This window comes from Schistocerca americana, chromosome X (assembly GCF_021461395.2).
Source record: "Schistocerca americana isolate TAMUIC-IGC-003095 chromosome X, iqSchAmer2.1, whole genome shotgun sequence".
Classification (NCBI taxonomy): Eukaryota; Metazoa; Arthropoda; class Insecta; order Orthoptera; family Acrididae; genus Schistocerca; species Schistocerca americana.
This window is the reverse complement of record NC_060130.1, coordinates 622,831,603-622,855,444: the sequence shown is the minus strand read 5'-3', so window position 1 is coordinate 622,855,444 and position 23,842 is coordinate 622,831,603. Positions and strand designations below refer to the sequence as shown.

The window sequence follows — 23,842 nt, the reverse complement described above, 5'->3', positions numbered from 1 at the left end:
TTGCACGCCCGACCATAGCTCCATGTATAGGTCCAGTGTGTCTAGCACACAGACTAATTGGTTGCAGGCCCTGAACTGGCTTTCTCCTAACCGACACACAGCCATCACTGGCACCGAGGCAGAACCAGCTTTCATCAGAAAACACAACAGACCTCCACCTTGTCCTCCAATGAGCTCTCACATGATACTGCTGAAGCAACAAATGGTGGTGGTGTGGGGTCAGTGGAATGCCCATTACAGGGCATCTGTCTCAGAGCTACCCTTGGAGTAACCAATTTGTAACAGCTTGCTATGTCACTGTGGTTCTAACTGCTGCCCAACTTGCTGCTGCAGATGCAGTATGACACGCCAGATCCATACACCGAGCACAGTGGTCTTCCCTCTTGGTAGCGCCACGTGGCCGTCTGGAGCCTGGTCCTCTTGCAACTGTACATTCTCGTGACCACCACCGCCAACGAAAATGTACAGTGGTTATGTTCCTGCCAAGTCTTTCTGATCACAGAAGGATCATCCAGCTTCTTGTAGGCCTATTATAAGATCTCATCCAAACTCAGTGACAAGTTGATAATGGTGTCTTTGCCACCACATCTAATCTCAAAGATAACTAACACTCATGACCTGTACACCATACATTTAAATCAAATCTGATTTGCATCCCCACAGTGGCACTATTAGCACCACTCTTATGTGAATGGTATGGAATTTGAAGAGACATAATCTTTCAGACGTAGAAACAGGCCAGCCAGCTTTCGTTTATTTCGCCCATCTCCATTTTGGTGTTGCAATTTTTTCCATCAATATATATTAAAAATGTATGAAGCCTATACCCACCAACCACTTATTAGAGTAATGTTAAAAGTCTGAAATAAATTGGTCAAGAACTTTGAGATTTTTAGTAACAACATTGAACAATAACATGTCTTTATATAGTAGTATGAATAATATAAATAGACCAGTGTTACATATGATGCCTGGCTAGATAGACCATATCAATTTCAAAAGTTTATTTTCTCTATTTTTTATGTGTGTTAAGTGTCTCATCTGATATCTGTTGTGTATTCAAGCAGTTCTGCAGTTTTTAGATGCTTGTTATTTGAGCACTTCCTGTCATCATAAAAAATGTAATTAATCCAGGAGTTGTCCTATCAGGTGAATGTGATTTATTCCATTAACAAAAGATAGAAATAGTTATGCTTGTTCTGATTTTGCATTTTTTCTGCTATGCTTTTCATGAAGTCCCATAAGGGTCTCAGTGTATGTTAATTTCTGTGTATAAGAACTAGTCATATCCTAACAGGTTGCAGAACTTAAGATTTTAAAAAAAATATTTCAGTAAAATAGTATTGTATCATTTTTAGTGTTACTGTTACACTTAAACTTCAGTTAGAAAAAAAAAGAAGTTTCCTCAGACTGCAATTAAATAAAATGGAGGGCATTTAACTGCAGTATGACATAATTTCTTTTTTCCTAATTAATTATATGACTGCATCCCCCAGAAAGAAATATGTCAGCAATAAAAAGCAGAGATGCAATGGCTAATTATTTTGTAAATTAGCCTGGTAAAGTGACTGGCCAAGACAGCAAAATATGAGATCTTACAAAAGGCTGAATATGAGCTGCCATATGCATTTCTGTTGTGGCGGTACTCATGACTCCAGAGAGCACTACACTACAATTGATAAGCTGTATTCAAAACACTTGCAGCATAGCAGCCGTATGGTTTGGCAGTACGAACTATACTGAAGTCTGACAAGGGCCACAGCTGGCTACCTGTAGGCATCTGTGGATAGTGACTGATTGATGCTTTGTCATTACTGGATCACAGAGCTATGGTGGATAATTCTCTTCAGTGCACTGAGCCATGTATAAGAGGCATAGTGACAGGACTTTAATATTTTAGAGGAGTTGTAATAATTTCAAATGACTAATTGTGCTGGATATTTCACAAGAAGAAGCATCATCGAGTATTTCTTCATATTTATTAAATGTAATTTTATTACTAATTGTTGGGAATCTTTCTGACTGAAGATAACCCATGTAATTCTTCTGCATTCCCAACAATTTCCTTTTACACATACAATTTTGTTAATTTCATTGTTCCATCTTGATTGTTATTTTTGGTAGTTGTATCTGTAAATTCTTCTGAAAAATAATAAAACAAACTAATCTTCTACTGATAACTCATCCTCATACTATCCAGCAACCCATTTTAGAGCAGTGCTTACTGAACCTGGTTGGTTTAATGTTTAACTTTTATTGGTGTAAATATCACTGTTTCCAATAATGTGACTGTCCAAAGTGGAAATGTGATTTAATTCATGTAATGCAATGGAATCAATGCCATTATAGCCACTTGTTCATGAAATGAATGTGGGAACATTATCCTTTGTCACACATTGTAAGAAATTATAATGCATGCTGCCACTGATGCATTCGTGCTGTCATGTTACTTGTTACATTGCCCCAGTGGGATCATGAGTATTGCATTGATAAGCATAATACCACACATATTGTACTGCCTCAGTGAGAAATACATCTTACAGGTAGTTTAAATAAGCACAAATTCGTACATAGATTTTGTCACACGTTATGTTAGATGTTTGTACAGCTAATATCTCTGTTCTGTACTATATTTTGTGATGTCTCCTGGCCATACTGTATTGTATTGGATTTGATTCATTAAGCAGCCATGCATAGAGCATACAGAATATAATTTGTGAAATGAGGCTGTCTGGATCTGTGGAGGAGACCTGTGACCTTTGTATTGGATCAGATTATAAAAGTCAGTGTCTGAGTCAGATGCTACTTTAGTAAAACTGATAACTAGTTTCAGCTTTGTAGCCATCATCATATCAAAAAATTACAGCAACAACATATGGGCACACAGTCAGTACACCAGTTAGTTTTTTTATTACAGCATATAGTTTTATTTTGCTATAGTATTGAGGTGAATTGATTCAGTTTGTTCTGTAAATCCTATGTACTGTCTATGTTCCTAACTATGGCTGCTGTAACTTTTAGATTTTACTATCGCAGCAAAGGTGAAACCAGTTATCAATTTAAATAAAGTAGTATTTGACCAAGACATGGCTTTTATAATCAAAACAGACTATAATCTAGTGTCACTGTCGCTGACACCATCATATCATATGTCACTGGGGAATTAATGCAGAAATTTTCAAGGCTGATTTTTAATGCTAAGGTTTCATAGGTTAATCAATACTATAGAAGATGTTGGCTGTCAGCATGTTTTTTTAATTTTTTGAACCTGCATGATTGTGAAAATCACCTGACCCTTTGAGGCAAATCACTGAATAAAATGTTTGTTGTGACTCGCCGATCTTTCAAAGTGCCGCCGTACAGTTACGCCCATCCTCTACATGCAGTGCTGTCTGCCAGCCATGCAGCAGCAGCGCCACCTAAGCGGCCAGCCAGCCAGCAGCCACTAGCCTTGGACTCAGTTATGATTTGACTGTTTTAACAGTCAAATGTGTACACACATCTTACTCTGTTTACTTGATCTGTGACTTTGATGTATTGCTTCTTCCTTGAAATATATTTGTTCAACTTGAAGTTATTACAATTGGCGACGAGGTAGTGATTTTTCATTTCCATCGTTGACCCATATGGAGCAACTATTGCAAGGTCTCATAGAACAGCAAACGCTTCTCACAAATGTGATTCGTGATTTCGTCGTGGCATCAAATCAAAGGCGTCTCTCATTGTTGTCTCTACCTACTTTTCCTCCTTACGATGAGACGGAGGAAGACTTGTCTGATTACGAAAAATGTCTTCGACAGCACTTCTTGGCATTTCATGTCACCAACGAACAAACATGTAAGTCTCTGTTCCTTTCATGGATTTCACCTCAAATGTACCGGTTGTTGTCACAATTGGCTCCTTTGAAAGATCCTGCGGCTTTGTCCTTTGCTGAAATGTGCTCACTTCTGTCCATCTATTTTCAAAAGCAAACGCATGTGGTAGCCTCTCATGTTGCCTTTTATCATTGTCAAAAACAACCGAATCAATCCTATCACGCTTGGGCTGCTGAACTTCGTGGCCTCAGTAGAAAGTGTCAATGTGTTACTGAAGTTCACAAAGAATCCTACGCCGATTCCATGGTACGGGATGCTATTATCCGATCGGCGCCCGACAAAGAAGTTAGGCAACGTGCCCTTCAGTTGGCAAATCCAACTCTAGATGAAGTCCTATCCATCGCTCAGTCTTTTGAAATTTCTCGCACCGCTGGAGCGCAAATAGAGGTATGGGGCAAAGTCAGGGAAATACAACCTCTGTGCGATGTTGACAAAGCGTGTGGCGTGTCCCCGCTGGGCGACATGGCCACTGTACGCTCCCAAGTGCAGCCTCGGCCTAAGCATAAACAAGCCTATAAGAACCTGCAGCAAAACCCATGGCAACTTCCTTCATGTCCGTGGTGTTTTGCGAAACATTCACAAGAAGATTGTCCACAACGTTGGGCTGTGTGTCGCAAATGCAAAAAAAAAGGGTCATGTATCATCTGTTTGCAAATCCGACTGCATACATGATGTTCATGAATGTGAGGCTGATTCTGATTCTGTGTTGTCTGTCAATTGTACTTCTTCGCTCTCAGGGAAGTTATTCCTCACTGTCCAAATGCTTGGTCAAGATGTCCGTATGTAGCTCAATACTGGTTCTGCTGCCACTATCATAAATTCTCAGACGTACCTTCAGATGGGTTCTCCAGTCCTGTCACCTGTCACTAGGCAATTACGGACTTACAATAAACAGAAGATTTCTCTCTTGTGACAATTTGATGCTGAGGTATCTTACAAATCTGTCGTTTGCACTGTTCCCATATTTGATGCTGAGGTATCTTACAAATCTGTCGTTCACACTGTTCCCATATTTGTGGTCGACCATAGTAACGCGGAGAATCTTTTTGATTTCGATGCCTTTCGCGTGTTTGGGTCCTCCATAGATGACTCTGTCAATATCGTCTCTAATGCTATTCCTTATGCTCAATTAGATTCCTTGGCGACGACATTTTCGTCCTTTTTTCTCCTGGGTTAGGCCATGCAAACGACTTTGAAGCTCATATCACGGTCAAACCCACTGCTCGGCCTAAGTTTTTTCGGGCTCGGCCCATTCCTGTGGCGCTTCATGATCAGGTCAAACGGGAGTTGGATCATCTCACTGCTTCAGGGGTCTTGCTTCCTGTCACTTCCAGTGAGTGGTCCTCTCCTGTCATTGTCGTTGCTAAGCCAAATGGTGTTATTCATCTCTGTGGCGATTTCAAAGTCACTGTAAATGCTCAATGCCTCATCGACACTTACCCTATGCCTCGACCTGAAGAATTGTTCACTAAACTTGCTGGAGGCAGGTATTTTTCTCAACTTGACCTGTCAGAAGCTTATCATCAACTTCCTCTCGACGCTGCTTCCCGGCAGTTTCTGGTCCTTAACACGCCTTTTGGCCTCTATCAATACCATCGATTGCCATTCGGGGTTGCCAGCGCCCCTGCTCTCTTTCAGCGATTCTTGGAACCATTATTGCTCACAGTCCCTGGGTGTATAAATTACCAGGACGACATTGTTGTCACTGGCTCCACCACTGACGAACATCTTCAAAATCTCAGCACACTCTTTCATGTCTTACAGACTGCCAGTCTTACGTGTAATCTTCAGAAATCAAAATTTTTGCCGTTGCATCGTCTGTTGCATAAAAACATGCCTTTTCGCTGGTCCGTGTCATGCAATGTGGCTTTCCAGAAATTGAAGACTATGCTGAAACAGGCCCCATGCCTGGATACTTACTGACCTGGCCAACATCTTGTTCTTGCCACGGACGCCTCTCAATACGGGGTCGGTACAGTCCTTGTGAACTGTTTTTCTGATGGTTCTGAACAACCCATTGCTTATGCCTCCAAAATGCTCACGGACGCCCAACAAAAGTATTCTCAAATTGAAAAAGAAGCTTTGGCCATTATTTACGCTCTTCATAAGTTTGGTGTTTTTCTCGATGGATCCAAATTTCATCTTGTTATGGATCACAAACTACTTGTTTCCTTGTTTCATCCATCGACGTCACTTCCTGACAAGGCTGCACACCGCCTCCAGCATTGGACTCTTTACTTGTCTCATTTCAATTATGAGATACATTTCCGGCTGACTGCTCAACATGCGAATGCCGATGCACTGTCTCGCCTTCCCATGGGTCCTGATCTGGCATTCGATAGGGACGAACTTTTGTATTTCCACCTGGATGTTGCCGAGCAGTGGATTGTGGACGGGTTCCCCATCACCAGGGACCGGCTGGCGGCTGCTACAGGTTCTGACCCTACCCTCTCCCAGGTTTTACGCTGTATTCAGAAGGGTTGGCCAGATCATCCGTCCGCTAAGACTCCTGATCCGTTGCGGAACTACTACGCTTTGCGTTACTGCCTCATGGCTAGGGATGGTGTTATCCTCCTTTCCATCGAAAATGCTTCGCCGCGTGTTGTGGTACCTGCGTCTTGGCGTGCTTCCGTCTTACTCCTTCTTCACCAAGGGCACTGGGGTGTCTCTCGCACAAAATCTCCAGCGCGCTGTCATGTGTACTGGCTTGGCATCGACTCTGAAATCGCGCACATGGTCGCTGCCACCCTTGTGCGTCGCAGGCCGCCACCCCGAAGTCATCTTTGTCATCGTGGCCTTCGCCTGAGAAGCCCTGGGAGCGTATTCATGCTGACTTCGCGGGACCTTTCTTAGGTACTTATTGGCTTCTCGTTATTGACGCCTATTCTAAATTTCCTTTCATTGTCCGTTGCACATCGCCTACCACCGCGGCAACCAGCAATGCTCTAGCTCGCATTTTCTCTTTGGAAAGCCTTCCCTCTACTCTTGTTACTGATAATGGTCCGCAATTTGCCTCTTCCAATTTTGCGGATTTTTGTGCCCGTCATGGCGTCATGCATGTCACTGCCCCTCCATTCCATCCACAGTCAAACGGTGAGGCTGAACGACTGGTCTGCACATTTAAGGCTCAGATGAGGAAACTCCTGACTCCTTTTGCTGATGATGCACTTCTCCAGTTTCTGGCTTCTTACCGTTTCACCTCCATGGGTGACCACAGCCCGGCTGAGTTCTTACATGGTCGACAGCACTGCACGCTACTTCATCTTCTGTGGCCTTCCACCTCACGGCCGCGGGTGCCTTCGCTTGGCCGGTTCACCGCTGATGACCTTGTATGGGTATGAGGATATGGCAGGCGGCCAAAACAGAGTCCTGGCTGCATCTTATGACACCGTGGCAAGTGCCTGTATGAAATCCAGACGGACACGGGTGTTGCAGTGCGTCATTCGTACCAGCTTCGGCCTCATGTGCCGGCAACGCCTGTTCCGGATGCCGCTACACCACCTTCGGCTCTACCTGACACTTGGGATACTGGAATCTCTCATTACTCACAGTGCAGTCCTCTCACCATCATATCGGTGCCAGCACAAGAACTGACGCCACCAGGAGATGTGCCCATCAGGAACCAGATGACCATCATCTGTCGGAGCAACTCTACTCACCTCCTTCTCCTACGGACGCGGACACATCGCCCATGTCTCCTGTTATAACAACCGGACTTGCCGCAACGGGCAGATTGGTGCACAGGGCCCCAGCAGATTCGACCCCCACGTCTCCTGTCATCTCGACCCGTTATCATCAGTGACACTTCCGTCTGTACGGGAAGCCTCCTCCATGAGACTTTACGGCCAGTCAAACAACACCTATCAGCATTAGCAATCTACAGGCCACCTCCATCAAGACCTGTGCAAAAAATTCAAAGGGGGGAAAAGTGTTGTGACTTGCCGATCTTTCAAAGTGCCGCTGCGCAGTTACGCGCATCCTCTACATGCGGTGCTGTCTGCCAGCCATACAGCAGCAGCTCCACCTAAGCGGCCAGCCAGCCAGCGGCAGCTAGGCCTGGACTTAGTTATGATTTGACTGTTAAAGTGTACACACGTCTTACTTGATTTACTTGATCTGTGACTTTCATGTATTGCTTCTTCCTTGAAATATATTTGTTGAACTTGAAGTTATTACAATGTTTTGTGTTGATATATCCCAGATATTAACTGCTCTTCTTCATTTATGTTTCATCTGGTTGTTATCTGTCTTAGGAAGAAGTTGGCCTGAAGATTTTCTACAAACAAGTTTAAACATGAATACAATTTCTCATGTACCATTGTTGCATGTTAAAAATGTTCTTTCTCACCCATGTCCAACTGAGCTAGAGCTCCATTTCTAATTACCTCTATATTGACAGATATAATAAGGACAGCTCTGGCAGAATGTAAATAACTTAGGACCAAAGGAGACCACTCACTGAATAGCAGAAGTGTTGACTCATTGACAGACACAGAGAAAAGAATGAAAAATCTTAGGAATGCTGGAGGGAGAGGCAGCAGGTTTACAGGAAAGGAATGTGACACACGGGTGCCAGAGCCAGTGAGCTTGTGCAGTGCATGATTGTGTGGGGTATGGATTGGGAGGGACTGACAAGATAGAGGAAGGAGAGACTGTTGGTTAGGTGGTGTGGGTGTAGTGAGTTAGTGGATATTGAGGTCAGGAGGATTATGGGAGTGAAGGATATATAGCAAGGATAACACTCATCTGCGTTGTTCAGAAGAGCTGGTGTTGCAGGGAAGGATCTAGATTGCACAGGTTATAAAGGAGCCATTGAACTTGAGCATGTTGTGCTCAGCAGTGTGTTCTGCCATTGTGTGATCAATCCTCTTCTCGGCTACAGTTTGGCGGTGGCCATTCAGCCCAGTGGACAGTTAGTTGATAGGTCATTAGTCTATAACCTGCCTTCCTTGTAGCCTTTATATGATGACTTATTATGCAGAGCACACCATCAGACATTTCACATAGTCCTACAGTTTCCAGGAGGCTGGAGATAAAGCAACAGCTCTCTGTATCAAATACTTTACATATTTTGCAAACGTATTCTTTAGTTACACTCTTTCAATAATTCATCCATTCATTGTGTTCTGTAAATCCCTTTATGAAGGACAACGTCAGGGACATTAAACATGTTACACAACAACTATACAACACTTTAAATAAAACATTTACTTCACACAACTGCTGCTGTTGTTGTTGTTGTCTTCATTCTGAAGACTGGTTTGATGCAGCTCCCATGTTACATTATTATGTGCAAGCCTCTTCATCTCCAGATAACTACTGCAACCTATATTCTTCTGAATCTGTTTACTGTGTTTACCTCTTAGTCTCCCTCTACGAGTTTTACCCCCCCCCCCCCCCCTCCCCCCCCACTTCCCTCCAATGCTACATTGGTGATCCCTCGGCATCCCAGAATGTGTCCTACCAACCAATCCCTTCTTTTAGTCCCACTATGCCACAAACTTCTTGTCTCCCCAGTTCCATTCATTACCTTTCCATTAGTTATGCAATCTACCTATCTAATCTTCAGCATTCTTCTGTAGCACCACATTTGAAAACCTTATATTCTCTTCTTGTCTAAACAGTTTTTTGTACATGTTTCACTTCCATACATGGTGGCTACACTCCAGACAAATACCTTCAGGAAAGACTGCCTGACACTTGAATCTATTTTTGATGTTAACAAATTTCTCTTCGTCAGAAATGGATCCTCACTACTTTGGCCATCATCAGTTTTTTTTTTATGTCCAAATAGCAAAACTTGTCTACTCCTTTAGTGTTTCATTTCAAATCTAATTCCTTCAGCATCATCTGATTTAAGTTGACTACATTCCATTATCTTTGTTTTGCTTTTGTTGATGTTCATCTTATATCCTCCTTTCAAGATGCTGTCCATTCCATCCAACTGCTCTTCCAAGTCCTTTGCTGTCTCTGACAGAATTACAGTATAATTGCAAAACCTCAAAGTTCGTATTTCTTCTCCCTGACCTTTAATTCCTATTCCAAATTTTTGTATGGTTTTGGTTACTGCACACTTAATGCACAGACTGCACCACAGCAGGGATAGGATACAACCCTGTCTCACTCTCTTCTCAACCACAGCTTCCCTTTCACACCTCTCAATTCTTGTAACTGCTGTCTGATTTCTGTGCAAGATGTAAACAGCCTTTTACTCCCTGTATTTTACCCCTGGTGGTATCTTCAGAATTTGAGAGAGAGTATTCCAGTCAACATTGCCGAAAGCTTTCTCTTAGTCTAGAAGTGACATAAACATAGGTCTGCCTTTCCTTAACCTATCCTCTAAGATAAGTTGTAGGGTCAGTGTTGCCCCCTGAGTTCCTATGTTTCTCTGGAATCCAAACTGATCCCCCCTGGAGTCAGCTTCTATTAGTTTTTCCATTCCACTGTAAAGAATTTGTGTTAGTATTTTGCAACCATGATTTATTAAATTGATAGTTTAGTAATATTCACACCTATCACTGCCTGCTTTCTTCGGGATTTAAATTATTAAATTCTTCTTGAAGTCTGACGGTATTTTGTCTGTTTCAGACATCTAACACATCAAATGGAACAGCTTTGTCATGACTGGTTCTCCCAAGCCTATCAGTAGTTTTGATGGAATGTCTTCTACTCCACGGGCCCTTTTCCGACCTAGGACTTTCAGTGCACTGTCAAATTCTTCTCACAGTATCTTCTTATCTTCTATCTCATCTTCATCTACATTACCAGCCAAAAGTTTTCAATCACCTATCACAACTATGGATTTGTGGTTAAAACAAGGATTTCATTTTGAATATTCTGCCATAGCCCCATTCTGATAATAAAACAAGTATAAACATGTAAAGACTAAGTGTCTCTCTTGTGTATTTGACTGGTTGTTCACATAGAAGGACACTGATGAGCATCAACAACAACACTGACTTGTCTTAACCTACGATGGTTCCATTCGAACAGGCCTCATTCCTTCAGCTGTCTGTGCAGCAATCAGTTTGTTAGTTTAGAGTATATTATGTGCACCTACCAGTGTGTTTGTATACCTGATCAGGTTCATACAATATTACCTCCTAATAGTACAAAAGAAGGAGATTTATAATGAAAAATGTGCTGTAATTGTAGATCTGTATTAGGAATGCTGTTCTAGTAGGGCAACAGCAATAAAAGTTCACACAGCTCAATCCACAGTGGTGCATACATTGCAGTGGATCAATCTAAACTGGAGCCAGTGCAAGTGTTTCATGATCAGCTAGGCCCCAAGTAACATCATACAGGGAAGAACAGTTCATATGTGTATAGAGCAAACACTAGAGTTCTCATACTGTGAATGAAATTAATGAAGAAGTAAATATTATGTGAGTAGCTCCAACTTCTGTCTCAACAGAGCAACATCATCTTTGTGAATAAGATTTAAAGGAATGCATAGCAGCCAAATTACCTTTATTACGTAAACAAAATGAGGTGAAAAGATTGCAATGAGTACAGCAACACAAAAAATGCATAATGCAGCAATGATTCACAGTGTTATTCACAGACAAATCTAGATTTTAAGTATTTGGAAGCCATCATCCAATGTTTGTTCATCAACTTTGTAGACAATGTATGAAGAGTCAGTGTGTGACATCAATGGTGAAGCACAATGCAGGGTCAGTCATGGTGTGGAGATTGTTTGTGGATGATAAAGTTGGTGATCTATTGAGAATTAATGGAACATTAAAGAAGGAAGGATATCACAGGATAGCTGTCAGTAATGCAGTTCCATCTGGCGAGTGACTTACTGGTCATGTATTTGTTCTGTAGCAGGACAATGATCTCAAACATGCTTCTGAATTGTGCAGCAGGTATGTCAATAGAAAAGAGAAATGCAGAGAACTGAAGAATGTGATTTGGCCACGTCAGTCACCTAGCTTAAATGCCATTAAACTCTTATGGGATGAATTTGACAAGGAGGTTATAAAAGTGATGTAATCTAATGTTGAAGATATGTTGAATAATTTACAGGCATGTTGGACTGCAATACCTGCAAAAACACCACAAAATCTTATCTACAGAATGCCAAGAGTTTGTGCAGCTCTTCTGAGGGCATAGGGTGGATACACTGAAGAGTCTAAAATGTAAATCATGTTGCACTGTACTTAATGATAGAGAGAGAGAGAGAGAGAGAGAGAGAGAGAGAGAGAGAGAAAATACTTATTTTGTTGGTCTATTTAGTTTGTACAATGTCTATTTTACATTAAAATCAAGTTTTTATCATGGGTGCCAAAAACCTTATGCCTGATATTGTATGTCCCTTTTCTATAATATTGCCTTGAAGTTCATCTCTCTTGTATAGATCCTCTATATACTCTTTCTACCTTTCCACTTTCCCTTCTTTGCTTAGCACTTGTTTTCAACCTGAACTCTTGATATTCATACAGTAGCTTGTCTTTACCCCAAAAGCCTATTCAATTTGCCTGTTAGAGGTATCTATCTTTCCCCTGGTGAAATATGCTTCTAAATTCTTACTTTTGTTCTCTAACCATTCCTACTTACCCATTTTTTGCACTTTCTGTCAATCTCATTTTTTAGACATTTGTATTCCATTTCATTTGTTTCATTTGCTGCATTTTTATATTTCCTTATTCTATCAATTAAACTCAATATCTCCTGTGATGTCCAAGGATTCCTACTAGGCCTTGTGTTTTTACCTATGTTGCCTTCGCTATTTCATCTCTCAAAGCTACTCATTCATCTTCTACTGTATTCCTTTCCCCTGTTTTAGTTAATCATTGCATAATGCTGCCTCTGAAACTCTCAACAATCTCTGGTGCTTTTGACTTGTTCACATTCCACCTCCTTAACTTCCTACCTTTTTGCAATTTTTTCAGTTCTGATCAACAGTTAACAACCAATAAATTGTGGTCAGAGTCTACATCTGCTCCTGGGAATGTCTTACAGTTTAATATCTGGTTCCAAAATCTCTGTCTTACCATTATATAAACAATTTGAAAACTTCTGGTGTCTCCAGGTCTCTTCCCCGTGCACCACTTTCTTTCATGATTCTTAAACCATGTGTTTGTGATGATTAAATTATGATCTGTGCAAAATTTTACCATGTGGCTTCCTCCTTCATTCCTTTGCCCCAGTCCATATTCACCCACTATTTCTCCTTCTCTTTCTTTTCCTACTAACAAATTCTATTCCCCCATTACAATTAAATTTTCATCTCCCCAGTCTGCCTGCTTACCAGTGTGGTAATGTGTTTGCTTACAAGCAATGGGCCTGGGTCTTGCTCCCGACCGGTTGGAGATTTTTTCTACTTGGGGAGTGGGTGTTGTGTTGTCCTCATAATCCTCTCATCATCACTGGCATGCAAGTAGCCCAATGTGGCACCACCTGAAATAAGACTTCCAACTCGGTGGCAAAACTTCCCCGGATAGGGCCTCCTAACCATCAATACCACATGATCATTTCATTTCCTTTTTTTCATCTCCCTTAACTACCTGAATAATTTCTTTTATCTCTTTATACATGTCCTCAATATCTTCATCATCTGCAAAGCTAGTTGTCATATAAATTTCTACTACTGTGGTGGAGTGAGCTTAGTGTCCATCTTGGCTACAATAATGATTTCCCTAAGCTGTTCATAGTACGTTATCCACATTCCTACTTTCCTATTCATTATTAAGCCTACTTCTGCATTACCACTACTTGATTTTGTATTTATAGCCCTGTATTGACCTGACCAGAAGTCCTGTTCCTACTGCTACCGAACTTCACTAGTTCCCACTATACCTACTTCAACCTATGCACTTCCCTTTTAAATTTTCTAACCTACCTGCCTGATTAGGGAATCTAATATTCCAGACTCTGAACCATAGAACACCAATTTTGTTTCTCCTGATGACAACATCGTCCCGAGTAGTCCCTGCCCGGAGATCTAAATAGGTGACTATTTTACTTCCAGAATATTTTACCCAGGAGAATGCAATTCTCATTTAACCATACAGTAGAGCTGCATGCCCACAGGAAAAATTATGGCTGTAGTTTCCCCTTGCTATCAGCCGTTCACAGTACCAGCATAGCAACACCATTTTGGTTGATGTTATAAGACCAGATCAGTCAGTCATCCTGATTGTTGCCCCTGCAACTACTGAAAAGGCAGCTGCTCCTCTTCAGAAACCACATGTTTGTCTGGCCTCTCAACAGATACCACTCTGTTGTGGTTGCACCTACGGTATGGCTGCCTGTATTGTTGAGGTATGCAAGAAGCTCCACCAACAGTAAAGTCCATGGTTCATGGAGGGTAGAAACTACTGTCAGCTGCCTACAGACTGGTGAAGTCAAGATGTTTTTAGTATAAACATTAGAGTTATGTGGAATTTACATCCCTGGGTCCAAATAAGATAAATTGTAAATTGAGTATTCTGTTTTTGAGTATTCTGTATTTGGTAATTATTAATGTCCTGACAGATGTCCAGTGGAAATCTGCTATGGAATTTTGTGCCAGAGTATAATACTCCATTCTCGATCCTAGACAGGAATGCAAAGTCTGTGTGGAAATTATTGTTAGTTGCACTATTGGGGATGCAAATTGAACAGTTCATCCAAAATTCACTTTTGTTATTAAACACAACTACTATGAGCGAGACTGTGTGTTGGCTTGTAAGTGTAAGAGAAGATGCTTCTGCAAGGTGTTTGGTTGTCAACTTTTTAAATACTGTTATTATAAGGTGCTGTAAAAGAAGTACTTTTTTGACCCATGCTGCATTGCTCCCAGAAGATCATGCCATTGGACAGTATTGAGAGAAAGAGTGCCAGCAATCCTGTTTGCATCTCAATACAATAAAACATGTTTGTAAGTGCAAAACAGTTAGATTTCAGCTTTCTGGATAACATATACACTTCAGTTTAATATCCATCTGGATGCCTAGGGATTTCACACATTGAGTCTCCTACAGTATTCACATAGGTGAGCTTCATAGTGATGAGTGTGCAGAATCATATATGGATACTATTGCCACAAATTTCACCCCTTTATTGATATGAATCAAAACACAATAAGAGACACACACTTCACAACACAAGTACACAACAAGACAATAACGAGAGAGAAGAACAAAGACAATAGAATATTCAAATACATAAACTAATACATTGTCCTTGCACAGACAACTCCTGAATGTAATCTTGCAGAAAGGGGGAAGGCTGGAGTGGTATGCCATAATGAGACTGGGATGGATAAACATCGGTGATACTTGGAGCTGGTGGCCCAGTGTCGAATTCCTTCATCAGGGTATCATGATCACACTGAAGATCCTTCAGACAGAGTGTAAGTGGATGAAAGATCTTCTGGTAGCAGCAGCAGATCGTCCTTCTCATCGTGGTTCCACAGCACTCAAGCTGGCTTGAGGCACTGGACACATAGTGTTGATGGTTTACTGTGAAGTAGGATAGAAAACGTTTTTTCTCTGCTTCAGAGTAATTTATGTGGGCAAGAATAAGGTTGTTAGAGTAAAGTACACATGGAGTTATCTTGGATCACCACATGGGTGCAGTCATTGCCTTATGTATGAAAACTCAATGTACACTGAGAGCTTGAGGAGATGGCATATGGATGTGAGCTAAATGGCATCTGACTTTGCTAACAATGATGATAACACTAAGGTTGCCATCAGTGGGGATGGCAACAGGAAGTCTGCTCGTAGCACCAAACATTCACCATACAATATTTCAGCGAAGGAAGATTTCAGATCATCTTTGGAACTGTCCCGATTCCCATTGCTTCAGTCCATTGTGAACAGTGACAAATCAACACAGCCTTCAGTGCTATCACTCAACCAAACTGTTGCTTTGAGGATCATAGGCAGTTATGTAGAAGCATTGCACTCCTCACAACCTACACATTTCTGTGACAAGTTGTGATTCAAACTGCCACCCCTAGTCAGTTCTGATTGACAACAGGCACCCAAAACGAGCAATTCACATATCGATGAAAGACAATACTGTTGACACCACTGTCATGTGTTGTAAGGGGGTGGCTTCCACCCACCTCACTGTCCTGTCTATGATGGATAAAATATATTGGACACCATTTAATTTGGGGAACAGACAAACCAAGCCCAAGTGCAGATGCTAAAAATGGTCTTTTGACTCTTCAAATGTGTCCTGTAGTGCAAGGGTGTAATGCCCCCTCTGGCTATATTGGCAGGGAAGGCAGGCGTATGTCCACTTTCTGCAATCAGCTTTTATTCCTGGCCAGACAAAATGCTCTGTTATGAGCTTTGAAGATTGATGAGCTGCTAGGTGTGAGACATTCTGCAAACTGTCCAATGCACTGGTTGCTTTCCCTTTGTATTTTTACAGCTTACAGCATTGGTTAGTGGCGGCTGGATTTGAAAGGCCTGCAGAACATATCACCTGTAAAAGTTTATCATTCATGAAAACGTTCTTAGCTCCTGGCATGTGGTAGGCCTAGGTGTCAGCTATACTATTTCGCTTCTCTCTTCTGTCAGTCTGACCCTGGCACATAGCACACAACATCACGAAAATGTCACTGACTGTTGGCGTAATTGAAATTTTGGCTGATTCATCACCACATCTGATTGAGCCAGCATATTAAACACTTGTTGGAGATGTTCTTCATGCTGTTTCGGTGCAGACAAAAAAATAAATTAACATGTAATTGAGGTAAGGGAAGCAGAACAGAAACTTGCCCCGAGCATAATCAATAAAACACTGCCAAGTCTGCACAGCATTTTTCAACTCAAATGGCAAATACAAAAACCTGAACCACCCAAAGAGGGTAGCTGCAACCATCTTTAGAATGTCTCCTATAGCCATGGGTATCTGTATAAAAGCCTTTTGGCAGTCTACAACACTAAAAGCTGAAGCACCTGATAATGAATGAGACAAGGCTTGTATATTTGGTACAGTATACCAGTTGGGAACAGTTCAAGCATTAAGTGCTCTTTAATCTCCATACATCCAAAAGGTAACTTTTTCCCCGGAACAAAATGTATTTGGGAAGGTCATGCACTGTTGGAAGCAGGCACAATTCATCCACATTGCCTTTGGCTATCTGCAACTTATCATGGGGTGGCCACCATGCCTGATGAAAGATGGATGTCCCATTGGTAGTTTCTGTCCTATGCACAATATCTTCCTATGATGGGTAAGGGGTTGAGAAGTACCCCACACACACACACACACACACACACACACACACACACACGTGACACACCAACAGAATCAGTGGCAATACATACAGACAGACACACACACACACACACACACATACACACACACACACACACACACACACACACACCAACAGAATCAGTGGCACATCAACAGGTTAGTGACAGTGCGCTCAGTGAGGTTCTGTCAATGAGTGCACTGTCACTAACCTGTTGGTATGCCACTGATTCTGAAGAAAAGTTGTGAAGAATAGGTCACATTGTCAACAATGCTTCCAGTCATGTGCTGCATTTGTGGATCATGTGTACAGCTTTTCTTTAGGAACAATATGTGTTCTGGTCACCTTTAGCATCAACCGCATCCAAAACCAATAAAGTGTAGTTGAGCAACTCATCTACGCATTTATATTTCTTGTTGTCTCTGTGACTGTTAATGAAGTTTTGTACTCTCTTCTGTAAGTCCTCCATGGTTTGCAAAATACCTTGAGGCAGAAGTCAGGTGATGGCTGATAATTAGATTGACAACTGAGGATAATTTCAATTATGTTATCCTCAACCAGTTTGCTGCACCAGCCATGAAGGGTCTCGGTTAACAAGGAATTTTCTTCTTTCAGTGCTAGACAATCTCTTTTGTTGCTCATGTATGAATGATTTGTTGCAGCCAGCTGATTGTTAAGTGAGGATTGTAACTATTGAAGTATTCATACAGGAAGTTTGAGTGCTTCTGAATGCTGTGGAACAGCCAGCACTAAAGGGGTTTGCGAATGTTATCAGTGGATACTCTGTTAAAAAGTGCTTCTTCTCTCAAATCAGACCACAAGTGAAAATAGTGCAGCAAGTCTGCCCCTAACCGGGGTTCATTAACATCTGCTAACAAAAAGGTACACGTAAATGTGTTGCCATGACTGAAGTGAACAGTGCTGCTGGTACAGCCATAGTCTGTAATAATTGAGCCATTTACCACTTTCAACTGAAGCAATGTACCTGAAGTGTGAGGACAGACAGTATTGTTTAGGATTGTGCTTACTGTATTTACTCGAATCTAAGCCGCACTTTTTTCCGATTTTTGTAATCCAAAAAACCGCCTGCGGCTTAGAATCGAGTGCAAAGTAAGCGGAAGTTCTGAATAATGTTGGTAGGTGTTGCCACAACTAACTTCTGCCGTCAAATATATGTAGCACAACACAGGTACGCTTTGCAGGCACAAAGATAAATACTGGCGCCAAAACCTCTGCGTCCGTAAATAAATTAAAAGAAAAGGCAGAAGAATGTAAACATCATGCCATATATTCTTTCGTGTTTGCTGCTATCTCATTTAAATCCTGTTTGCCTAGTAAACTACGAAACTAGACCGAGGCAGCAGCAAACGTGGAAGAATATACATATCATTATCATGCCATGTTTATATTCGTATTATTCTTATGCTGAATAGTGATACAGTCAGAAATGAAGCATGGCAACCTACTAAATTTTAAAATCTAAGATGACTCTAATTTCTGTGCAGAATGTAATGTACTAACAGGCGTCTGCAAAGACTTTCAAACGGAGAAAAATTTTCACTTAACTCTCATTCAGAACATCATCTATCATACGATTATTTGGTTCTTGTTGATCATTATCAAAGAAAGCAGCAGTGTAAGTAACAACAAATAGCAGTCTCTTGCCACTGTTTTGCTAATGAGATAATGATTCTCTTTTTTTTATTGTAAGTGGCGGTAGCGCGCACTAAGCAATCCACGCCGCGAGCGGCGACAGGCCGTTAACACTCGTTATCAGAATTCGACAAACAATGCATGACACAGTACAATAATGCATTTTCAGCTTAGAGTGACGTAAACACCTATAACAAAGAGAACGGCACTTATCAGATCAAAGCAAAATAGCAATCGATTCAAACCAGACAAAGCATGTGAAAAAGGAAGGGTACCCATATAAATACGGATGGAGTGCCTGACACATAGCAATGGCTACTTGGTAAAGCTTAACTGTTAAGTTTACGACTCGAACCAAACTACTGTAGCTGTATCTTCATGCATTCGACCTCAATTGTGTTTCACGTTAGAATGGACCAACTTTGTTTCGATTTGGAGGGGCGGTCCAAAACTTTTCTCTCACCTTGAATTTCGAGTCTGAAATTTTAGGAGCGGCTTAGATTCGGGTACATTTTTTTTCCTTGATTTCGAGTCTCATTTTTCAGGTGCGGCTTAGATTCGAGTGCGGCTTACATTCGAGTAAATACGGTATCTCAGAACCCAAGTCAATCAGAAAATTGTGGTTGGTACTAATGTCAAAAATGTAGGGGCAGCCATTATGGTCAGATGTGGAAAGAAAGCTAGTTTGATTCACATGTCTGGTAGCTTGGCATGCTTTAATAATTTTGTGACCTCTGACACCTAATCAGGATCACAAATGGCATTTTGATGCTCACATGGAAATATGCATTTGTACATGGATGCACCGAAACTTGCCTAGAACCAGGACTGTCACACAATCTGCTGGCTGCTGTTAGCACTCTGAGTAGTGTGTAGTACTGGCCAGTTTGTTATTGTCACCTGATCATTGTGCATCTCAGTAACTGAGATATGTTGACCTGTGGCGTGAGCATTGTGAATCTTCGGATGTGTTCAGCCCTGCTCAGTTACTGCGATGGTGTAGACCAAGGTGGCTGCAGTGGCTTTGTAGACAGCCCTGCTCACTTGCTGCTTGCCACATCATTGCACAATACGGGTGCTGCCTCATGTTTCACTAGTGGCTGTTGGGTAAAAAGGACATCCATCTTCTAATGCAAAACACGGTCAGCCACTTGCAGTTTGACCTCTTGTGTGTGTCCTCCATTAGTTATTAAGGACAGCTGAATCCTGTGAGGTAATTTTCTCACCCATATGGCATACAGAATATTGTCTGGCGTTAATTTAGGGTCCACTAAAATTCATAGCTGATATGAGAACTGCAACGGTGTCCCCATCCGTTCAACTACTCACAGAAAATTGCCTGGCAGATTTGTTGCTCTGGAGGCTTGCATGATCGTTGTAATGGAACCATCTTAGCCATTTAAAATGCAGTGTTGAAGCACAAATCAAATCAGGAGCAGTGTGACCCCAGTGTTGTACATGGGCACTAAAATCTGATGTAGGTCCAGTAATGCTTGCTGGTATCAGTTTCTGCTGCTCTTCTGTCAGGAAGAAGTCAATCAGATCTGTGGAAGGCAACACAGAATTTCACCATATAGAAACAACACATTCTTGTACACATGTAGGAGGACAATTGCAGTCACTTTCACTAGTATCCTCATACTTGTATAGCTCTCTACTGTCCATTGCACTACATAATCCATTAGAAGCACAAGAAATATTGGCAAAAGATCCTAATAGCCTTTGATGTTCCACAACATCCATTGACTTGGTAAGAATATAGCGCTGCCTGTTTTCAGAGTTTGTTGAAAATGTACAGTTGTTGTGGGAGTTTCGTAGTGGTGAGTATGCAGCATCATATGCAGATACTGTTTCCATGAGTTGCACCACTTTATTGACATGACTCAATACACAATAAGAGGTACATACTTCACAACGCAAGTGTACAGCAAGATAATAACAAGAGAGAAGAACAAAGGCAATAGAATATTCAAAGACACAAACTCATACATTTTTCTTGGTATCAAGTTTGTATGCCCGAATCGATCTAGACACTCAGTATCACCACATGCATACTGATCTTTTCTTCTGGTACCTAAGAGTCATTATTGAATAGCATATCAGTTTCTGGCATTTTTCACACACTGCAGTCATCTGATAGTCTTTCATTAATAAGTTCTAAAGCCATGCAGCAGTTTTGTTTTAATTAGTAAAGATGAACAATAAGTCTTGTTATTGAGATGTCACCAATATTGTATGTAATCTATTGTGTGATGATGACGATGGTGGTGGTAACAATGATGAGCCATAAGCTATTCTATAATAATAATAATAATAATAATAATAATAATAATAATAATAATAATAATAAGCTATTCTTTGCTGGACTAAGATACAAACCTTGACAAGAATAATTCTGCAAACTTAACGTTAAATCAATCATATCTGTGTGAGATACTTCAAATGTTTTTCAATGATTTGTTAAACTCTCATTTATATTTTCAAAGGAATGCATCCTTCAAGAGTGTTCATTATGGTGAAATAAGGACATTGTTCTGTCACTGGTAAGTGAAAAGTTATCAGCAATATTTGCAATAATATACTTAATTTTGAAATAAAAATTGTAATGCATATTGTTGCTAGAACAACACTATTGCCATAACCACTTGCCAGGACCAAATGTTCATCCTACATATATTTTTGGATGTCTTTTTTTTTCTTTGAGGGATTTCATTTGATCTGCCCTCTAGAGCATTAATCCAATGGAAATAGCCAGGCTAGTGAAACTGAGATATAACAATTAAGTTGCAATTATGTATTATCAAAGATGACATTGTTGCATTGTGCACAGAACAATGTGTGTGTCTCCTTACAGTTGATTAATTTGTCCTTTACAGATTGAATGTTAGTGGTAGAAATCAATAATCAAATTAAGCTTATATTCCTGTAAATGGACCAAAATTACTGTAGTCAATATCTATGGTAACTTTTATTACCTGAAAGTTTCTTTCACAATTGCTTTTATGTAAGGCAATTTGTTAAGAACATCAACTGTTATTTCATCAGTTTCCTTGAGAACTGATTTGATTTCACTATATGCTTTGTCTTGTACCTCAGGATTTGTTGCTAAGCAGTAGAGATTATACAACAGAGCTGGAACAGTCTGAAACAAATTTACCAAAATAAGAACATTACTAAAAATTTAGAGTTTCTACAAGAGCTATCAAGACTTAAAGAAAGTTATAAGATGCACAAAAACTAATCAGGCATAATGAGAGACTATCGCATTGCTACCTATGAATTGTCAATACAGTGACACCACTATGTACCTGATAGAAACTCAGATGACAAACCAAACATTCTGCCATTTAATAATAATTATGGTATTCTGCCTTACGCCAGGTTTTGTCATGGGTTAAGCCTCTTCCACTTTTGTCTGTCCATAGCCAGTCTTTTCATTTCTGAATATTTGTCTCCGTGGTATATTGTCCAGCATTTGATATCTTCTTTTTCCTCTTCCCCTTTTTCCCTCCACCATTCCATCTATTCCTTCCTCCAATAAACAGTCCCTCCTCAAACAATGTCCAATCCAGTTCCGTTTTCTCTTTCTGATGACTTTCAGTATGTTTCTTTCTTCTCCAACTCTTCTTAACACTTCTTCATTCCTTACTCGGTCTTCCCATTTCACTTTTTCCATTTTCTCCTTATCCACATCTCTAGTGCCTCCAATCTTCTTTCATCTTCCTTCCTCAATGTCCAGGTCTCCACACCATACAATACAATGCTCCAGATGTAACATGTGGCAAGTCTTTCCCCCAGATCTTTGTTTGGTGGTCCGCAAAGTAATTTATGTTTCCTCTTGAATCCTTCTTTTGCCATTACAATTATTTTCCTAATTTCTGTTGAGCAATACATATCATCCATTATTACACTTCCCAAGTAATTGAAGTTATTCACTTGCTCTATTTCCTCACCCCCTATTTTCAAATGGCATTTTCTCCCCTTTCCTCCAATTAACACTCATTTTGTTTTCTTCTTTTTAATCTTCATTCCATATTCTTCTAATTTTGTGTTTAGATCATCTAACATTTGTTCCATCTCTCTTGCACTCTCTGCCATCACAACCATGTTGGCTGCAAATCTTATACACTCCACTCTCTGACCCCCTATACAAACTCCTCTCCTTCCATCAAAACTTTCATTAATAATTTCCTCCAGATACTGAACAGTGTTGGTGGTAAACAATGACCCTCTTTTACACCTTTTCCCAGTTCAATTTCTTCACCCATCACACCTCCTATTCTTACTCTTGCTCTCTGGTTCAAATATAAATTTCTAATTAGCCATCTATCCCTCCATTAGCTTTGGGAAATTATTAGGCCACTGTTTCAACAAGAGAATGAAGCAAACAGCAGACAATAAGAGATAAACAAAAAAATGTGATGATGCTGGAGACAAGGAGGTGTTATTTTGAATCTTGCATGTGGAGAAACACAAGGTATGGAAAGGGACTTGGAGAATCAGTGGATTATAATTCAACTTTCAGTGAATGAACAATGAGTTGGATGCAGTATGTGGATCATAAATGTGAGAAAAATCTTGAAAATAATATGATGTATAGGAAAAGTAAATGCATATAAATGCAGGAAAAAGAATAACTAGACTTGGTGGAAGATGGTAGGGAAAAAAGAAATAATAATTTAAGAATCAGACATAAAATACATTATAAATTATCAAAAGGAAACTGAATATGATTAAAATATGGGGTGTCGGAAGGGGGGAGGGGGGTTGCAACAGGTACAAGGAGCAAGACAATGCTGTGGAAAAGAACTAGAAGAAGATGATGATTGGTAGCTGTTCCATTTCTGTTTCACTCAAATATGGAGTGAGGGAAGATGACTGCCTGTATGTCTTATTTTGTCCTTTTGTAAGAGAACGATACTAAGAGAATGGCTGCACGAAACATCCATCGCACCTTAGATGTGGGCCAGTGAGGGCAGAATTATGCTATGGGTTGAGTTGGACTTACATGAGTCCTGTGGTGGTAATTGAAGGCATCATGACAGCAGTTGAACTACATGAACGTTATTGTGGACCACCTGCATCACTTCATGCTTGAAGTCTC

The 23,842-nt window shown here is 40.7% G+C and overlaps 1 protein-coding gene across 3 annotated transcripts in view; it reads right to left on the bottom strand.

The window, feature by feature from the left end:
• The window catches only part of LOC124555532 (probable cytochrome P450 CYP44), a 260,162-nt gene that overhangs the window by 71,613 nt on the left and 164,707 nt on the right, over window positions 1–23,842 (bottom strand). For all 3 annotated transcript variants that reach the window (XM_047129486.1, XM_047129487.1, XM_047129488.1), the window contains exon 7: window positions 21,714–21,880. In XM_047129486.1, coding sequence (XP_046985442.1) covers window positions 21,714–21,880 — 167 coding nt within the window. The remainder of the gene's footprint in view (window positions 1–21,713; window positions 21,881–23,842) is intronic.